Source organism: Zophobas morio, unplaced genomic scaffold (genome assembly GCF_036711695.1).
Source record: "Zophobas morio isolate AGI-343-1 ecotype UQ-CSIRO unplaced genomic scaffold, CSIRO_AGI_Zmor_V1 ptg000076l, whole genome shotgun sequence".
Taxonomy (NCBI): Eukaryota; Metazoa; Arthropoda; class Insecta; order Coleoptera; family Tenebrionidae; genus Zophobas; species Zophobas morio.
The window spans coordinates 2,037,859-2,045,142 of NW_026972181.1; the positions used below are offsets into that span (position 1 = coordinate 2,037,859).

The 7,284-nt window shown below is 37.0% G+C and overlaps 1 protein-coding gene and 1 long non-coding RNA gene across 2 annotated transcripts; both read right to left on the reverse strand.

Annotated features, from left to right (window-relative positions):
* Positions 1-228: 228 nt before the first annotated feature.
* Positions 229-2,602, reverse strand: LOC135143823 (uncharacterized). The gene is made up of 5 exons (XM_064075764.1): positions 2,530-2,602; positions 1,939-2,092; positions 1,375-1,628; positions 739-1,302; positions 229-674 (listed from the first exon to the last, which is right to left on the reverse strand). The coding sequence occupies exons 1-5, from the start codon at positions 2,600-2,602 to the stop codon at positions 229-231; spliced, it is 1,491 nt and encodes a 496-aa protein (XP_063931834.1).
* Positions 2,603-6,575: 3,973 nt separating this feature from the next.
* Positions 6,576-7,026, reverse strand: LOC135143861 (uncharacterized). The gene is made up of 2 exons (XR_010282911.1): positions 6,994-7,026; positions 6,576-6,949 (listed from the first exon to the last, which is right to left on the reverse strand). It is a non-coding gene; the product is annotated as an uncharacterized LOC135143861 (long non-coding RNA).
* Between the last annotated feature and the right edge of the window lie 258 nt (positions 7,027-7,284).

Genomic DNA, 7,284 nt, shown 5'->3' on the forward strand with positions numbered 1-7,284 from the left:
GATCCGCTAACCGTTGGTCTATAATTGGGTATTACCTGTTGACCAACTTACACACATAATAATAATAATAAAAGGGAAGGTCGAAATATTCTTTAAGTCGGCTGTGTAAGCTAGAAAAAGTAGAGGTCCTAACACTGAACCCTGGGGCACGCCACTCAATACTTCTACGGGCCTACTGAGAGAGTTACCTAGCTTTACAGAAAATGTGCTATCGCTTAAGGACTCAATCTACTTGATGAGACTGCCACGTACGCCAAGACGCTGAAGTTTATACAACAATCGACGTTTAGGGACCCTATCGAACGCCTTGGAAAAGTCCAAATAGATGACATCAATAGAACTCTCGCAATCAACCTCTTTTGTCCAGTCTGCCAGACAGCAGAGGAGATTCGAATGGATCGATTTCCCGGGGAGGAAGCCGTGCTGTTCGGGTGGAATTAAGTTCTGATCTAACAGAAAATTAATCAACTGATCGTATATAATCGACTCCATAATTTTGACAACAATGGACGTCAGACTAATAAACCTGTAGTTGCTGGCATCAAATTTGTTGCCTTTCTTAAAAATAGGTCGTACAGTGGATGTTTGCCAGTCAGGTGGCAATACTCCTGATCTAAATGACTGGGTGAATAGAAGACTGATGTGATGGGGCCATTCAGAGTGTCTGCACAACTCTTCAAAACTTAGGAGGTAATATAGTCTGGTCCAGGCGACTTGGAAGACTTCAATTTTATTAACTTTTCATGAATTCAGACAAATCAACATCGCTAATAAATGTGGTGATTGGTAAACTAGCCAAGTGAGGCAGTTGATTTGATGGCGGTTCGTTTGTGAATACTGCTGAGAAAGTGTCAGCAAAAATGTTGGCCACCTCAACACTATTATCGACGACAGCGCCAGACGAGTCTCTAACTTGTAAGGTTCCAACTGGACCCGAGATCTTGGTGCGAACGTTGGCATCAGCTATTTTGGATTCATATTTAATCCTGGCGTCTTTAATAGTGAGCGAAAGGTTAGAAAACTTTCTGTGAGCCTTGTAGTCAACCTCAGAAACCGATCTCTTAAAAGCTCGCCTGTGTTCTTTTTTTTTTCTAATTAACTTTAAAATTTCATTATTAATCCAAGGATTTTTAGAAGATATCTTGCTACTAAAAGTGGCTGTATTACGTTCCACGGTGTTGAACAACTTTTTTTTTAAAAGATTCCAATTGTCGGCAACTGATGCATGGGACAACATGGAAACCATAGCTATCTTGTTTAAATTTTGATTTATTGCTTTATAATCTGTTGCTGTCCTCTTAACTGAGACAGTTCTCTTTCGAGGCATAAAGCAAATTTGAAGGTGCACTGTTAGGGTTAGATGATCTTACTTACCAATGAGGTCGAGGTATTCTAAGTTGACAAGAGAACTACTGTCGGAGGAGATTATAAAGTCTAGAGTGGAGGGCTCCTGGTTAGATCTATATCTGGTTGGTTGCGAAACCATTTCGTTTAAGTGACTGTTCACTAGCAATTCAACCAAAAGTTGCGACGAACCACTATAAATTCTGTTAGTATCTAGAGGCCATGATATGTCTGGCAAATTGAAGTCACCAAAGATGAATGTGTTGTTGTGTTTACCTGCAGTGCTGAAAATAAAGTCTACCAATATTCTACCATTGTCAATTGAAGACAACGGAGGTCGATAAACACAACCCACGAGAAATGAAACAGTCTTATTAGTAGAGCTGTGCGGTTGAAATTTATTTACCCCCACTATCGGCCCACAGTGCCGATCGCTACACAGCCTTGCCTTGCTTGCTTCTCGCTTTTCAGTTGTGGATTATTTTTGATAATTCACACAAATAGTTTTATTGTCAGCGAGACGGACACCTGAACATTATTAAAATTATGATTACTCTTATTTCGTGAATATGGATTTTAAAATCATCAACTGACATGCCGTTAACATTATTTTTCGCGTAATTTTCTTCGCGATACATAACGTCGGATGCAAGCCTCTGGCCTGCCGGAGTGGGGGTCAATTCGCAGCGTTTAAATTTCAACCGCACAGCTCTACTTATTAGAAATTGTAAGAAATAGCCTCTCAACACTACAATTGTCAAATGGTACAGGAGTAATACGTACCAAAGTTAGATAGGATTAGGTCTGAGAGGTATATGCAAACACCACCCCGTTTGGTGCCAAGACGATCTTTCCGAAATATGGTGTAACCCTTTAAGGAAACCAAGCCATCCACGATTACAGGATTCAGTCAGGTCTCAGTTAACAGAACAATGGACGGTTTGTCGTGCTCAATCAATGAACAAAAATCGTTATATTTAGGCGAGAGTGAAGCAATATTAGAGTAGGCTATTGAATATACAAAATAATTAGAATAAAGTGCGAATGAGAATATTAAAAAAGAAATAGCTATATATAGCTAATTGCCTTATGAAATCGATGGTCCGGAAACTTGGGGTTCTTCGTTGGATTTTTGTAACGCTTTCTTTAGTCTTTTATGTATCTTTTTACACTTGTTTTTTATACTTTTATGTTCAACAACGATCTTCCCCGGTTTCTCCCCCTTGCCGTCGCTTCCGCCTAGCCGCGCGCCGCGCATTTTAAACGTTACAGCTTAATACATGTTTATATTCATTGCCTTCAATGCTGGCTTTCAGAAAAGACATTTTCGAAGTCAAGTTCAGACCTAAAGTGGAGATTAAGTTTTCGGTAGTGGTATGAGGTATCGATGGACACACATTGGAAACAATAATACGTCGTGCGTTATGCTTCGACCTGTTATTTTTGAAGATTTTTGACGTGAAGATCTATTTTGATTATATTTTGATGCTGATTGTCCCTTAGTACAACCAATTTTTTTTATCAAACGAGACGTTTATTAATTGAAGAATTCTTTCTCTAATGCTGGAATCTTATAGTCCTCGGATAAACTGAGCTTGTAATGACATGTCGATCACAGATTTCGAACAAGTAAAAAACCTCTTTTTCTTTACATTCCGTTTTGAATTCGCAATTTTTATTTAATTCTTTCAATCCTGCAACGAATGTAGAAATTGATTCACCTGGTTGTTCAACTCTTGAAAAGAATTTATGTTGTTCAGGTAAAACATTTCTCTTCGGTGCAAAATGATTTCTTAGAAGATCCATTAATTCTTGGTAAGTTTTTGTAGCTGGTAGTTCTGGAGAGGTCAAATTTACAAGTAATTTGTAATGTCTGCTGTCCAAACAATTTGTTAATACCATAACTTTGGCATCACTAGTTTCCTTGTTGTTTTTATGCAAACCTCTTAATTTGAAAAAAATTTCGAGTCTTTGACTGTAACTCTCAAAATTTTCAACACTTTCATCGAATCCGTCGAAAGACATAGCCTGGGTCTGCAAAATTCTTGTACACTTGCAGTCAATGTTCCTTGGTTTTGTAATGTAGAACCAATCCACTAAGGGCCGTTACTAATGCTGATAAATCTTCCGCCATGTTTTTTAATCATTTGTCGCCAAAAACTGTTGTGTATTTAACGGTTTAGAATAATTTTTCATTATGACATTTCAATAAAATAAAGGATATCATAAAAAATATCTAAACTGTTAAAGACACAACAGTACGTCCCGTACCACCCGACAGATGGCGTATCAAGTATCGTTCTGGGATTAATTAAGTCAGACAATTTTATGTGAACTAGTGAACTCGTGTTTCGCGTGCTCTCGTTTGCTACTAATTTAAAGTGCTTATTTTTGGATATTTTATGGTCGAATAGGATAGTAGCTATTACAATCAGTGTCTCTAAGGGCCAAACAGTAAAATCTAATTGTTTGCAATATTCATTACGTGTTGTATTAGCGAAATTAACTTGATATTTTCTACTGTTTACATTCGTAGTTCGCCTGCGGGCTGCGCGGCTTAGCCGGTGGCTCTGTCTACTGGCGCGTGATTTGACTTCGTGTTCAAAATGATTGTTCCCTGCGGCTTTTGTCTTGCTGTCATTGATGGTAAGTCTCTTTCTGTTTCTTGTAGTGGGATATGTAATAAACGTTTCCATCCAGCGTGTGTTGATATTACCCCTACAGTTACAAAATATATAAATACTGTCCCAGGGCTGACATGGAAATGTAAAGACTGTGAAAGAAATTGTTTCTCAATTGATCACGCTGGATTGAATAAATTTTTGGAGGACAAACATCAGGAATTAGTAGACAACCTAAATACTGTTTTTGAAACCCTAAAATCTGACTTTAAAAAAACCGCTGACGAAAAACTGAGAGAACTACGCCAGCCTAAACCCGACAGTGCAACCTGCCAGCCGTATTCACAAATCCTGAAAAACAAAAGTCAACCTGCTATTATTATTATACCGAAAAATCTTGTTCAAACACCAACTCTGACAAAGTCTGATATAAAAGCGAATATTAAACCCCTTGAATCCCAGTTTTCTCTGACAAAAGTCAAAGATACATCGAGTGGTGGCGTTTTAATTGGTCTGTCTTCTAAAGATGAAAATGAACGCTTCAAGAAATGTGTTACTGCTAAACTAGGTGAGAATTATGGGATTCATGAAATTAATGGTGTTCGACCTCGGATTAAAATTGTTGGACTTTCACAAGGGTACCCTAATTCTGAGATGTCTGAATATTTTGAACATTCCGTTAAAAGTAATAGCATATCTTTTAATTATACTCCTGAATGTAAGGTGTTGAAACAATGGCCAACCAAGACAAACGTAAAGATTTATCAAGGGGTTTTACAGGTAGATCAAGTTTCGTATGATATTGTGATGAAAACTGGTGGTATATTTATCGGCTATGACTATTGCTAGGCCTATGATGCTATTGATATTATGCGTTGCTATAATTGTAACGGCTTCAACCATTCCTCTAAAACTTGCCGTCAAAACAAATCGTGTCCGAAATGCGGCGGAGTTACCGAAAAATTAAATCACTCTGTGTCAGAATGCACAGCTGAAATTCTTAAGTGTATTAATTGCATAAATCTGCTAAAAACTGACAGTACTCAAGAAATAAACAGTAATCATGCCGCATGGGATCATAGGTGCCCGATCTATTTATCTGCTGTTGACCAATTTAAAAAGGAAAATTTCCCTCTCAAATAGCAATCAATAATTAACTCTTCTAGATCGGTGTTAGAAAATTTAAATATTTCGTCTAAAAGCAATTTTGTTAATTCATTATCTGACAGTGCAGAAGCGAAGTTAATCCAGCCATCTTTTGCGTACACGAATATAGCTTCGCTTATGGCTAAAATAAACTCTCTTCACTTATACCTACTCGATAATAAAACTTCGTGCATTGCCATTGCTGAGACTTGGTTGACCGACTCCATCACTAACAGCTTAATAGACTTACCAAATTATCACATCTATCGTTCTGACCGTAAGGGAAGGGGACATGGAGTCTGCATTTTATTAAATAAAAACGACTTTCAAAATTTTAACATTAATGAAATCCCTCACAATATTATTTCATCAACTATTGAAGCTCTTTTTCTCAATGTATCTTCCAGATCAGTTTCATTCTGTATTGGCTGTATATATCGCCCATCTAATTCTTCTTTGGAGGGTGACAAAATTCTAATAAACGAATTACTAGCTTTCTCCGATCGTTATAGTAATCTACTTATCTGCGGTGATTTTAATTTACCTGACATCAAATGGCCCGTTTCGCACATACCCGAAGGTAATAATGCAGTTCACTTGAAATGTATTTAAACTTCAATTATAGTCAGTTGGTGAATGAACCTACGCGCTTTCCATCAGGTAATACTCCTTCTACTCTGGATTTAGTCTTAACTAATGATACTTCTCTGATATCAAATTTTAATATTTCGTCTCCTATAGGTATTTCTGACCACGCTGTAATAGAAACTTACATTCAAGTTACAAGTATTTCTTCTCCAAAAGTTACTAGAGAAATGTACAGGATAATAGATTATAAACAAGTGGCATTTGCCTTTGACCACCTGAAGTGGGACGATTTTTATACTATTTTTGATGTAGAGACATTATGGAATATATTTAAGAACACCATTTAAAATGTCATTCATTCGAATAGCAAGTTCAGGTACAAAAGTATGTATTCATCCAAACCCTGGATTGTAGGGGAGTTACTCAAGCGCGTTAAGTACAAACGGAAGTTATGGCGTAAATATAAATTGACCAAACATACTGAAGCACACCGTGAGTTCTCTAATGCTCTGAGTAAAGATCTAAGTAATGCCAGGCAATCTTATGAAAACTCGATAATAAAAAGAGGAACTAAAGCGGTATATAAATATACAAAACGTAAACTTTGCTCTAAAGCTTCTTTGCCAATTTTGAAAAATAATAGCGGTCAATATTGTAAAACAAACTCTGAAGCTGCTGAACTCTTAGCACAATTTTTTGAAAGCACATATAGCAGTGAAAGTCTGCGCAACTTCCCTAAGTCACCATTAGCCAATTGTGTAACCACTTGTATGGAAAGTATTGAAATAAATGAAGTAGATATTTATCGTGAACTCCTAAGGGCCGGTCTTTTCATGTCCCAGATAAGTGTCCGATAACTATCAAAATAAAAAAATGTTTTATTTTTCTAGCAACTCTAGTGTTTTTTTTTTAATCGATAATTCACATTCTAGTAACTCCATTTTTTTTAAATACAGTTTCTGTTCCCTCTCGATTTCTAAATCCAAAGCGGCAAATTTCTGTTTCTGAATTGCCATTTTTAATTCATGTTCTTCAACTCGACGAAGCTCCTCGTTCTCCAGGTACTTCTTCTGCAATTCTACAAGGTTATGACGTGAGTTCACCACATTCTCCACTTTCACGTTTAATTGGTCCTTGGTACAGTGCCCCTTTGCCTTTTTTTGATTTAGGAGAGGATGTTTTTTTGTTTTTAGTTGTGCAGGAGACCATCCCGTCCATTTAATATTTGAGTTCACTCCTGTACTTGAACCCTTGCAACTGTTAAATGATATTTTACCGAGTATAGGCTCCTTACCTCTCCTCCGTCCTTTGAGCAAACCTGCAAAAGTGCCGGGACGATGGATTCCTCTGTTTCAGATGGATCAACATGTGCCTCCTGCAAATGCAAGTTAACGATTAGCAAAAAGAGTCAAATGACTAATTAAAGCAGAACTTATACATCAATTATTATTTGTGGCACTTGAGCATCTGATGTTAGATCCTCATTGACTGCAATTTCAATGTTCGGGTTATCTGATGTTTCACCATTCATTGCTAAAACATTGAAACAATTGTTTATATTTCAAAATTAATATCTATTTATATA

Bases quoted from the DNA above. Each gene is read 5' to 3' on its own strand.
- LOC135143823 (XM_064075764.1), bottom strand. From the start codon at position 2,602: ATGCGCGGCGCGCGGCTAGGCGGAAGCGACGGCAAGGGGGAGAAACCG. The intron at 1,629-1,938 runs GTCAGTTGATGA...CTTTATTTTCAG, and splicing joins AAAAATAATGTTAACGGCAT to CACTGCAGGTAAACACAACA. The intron at 1,303-1,374 runs GTAAGTAAGATC...GAACTGTCTCAG, and splicing joins AGAATACCTCGACCTCATTG to TTAAGAGGACAGCAACAGAT.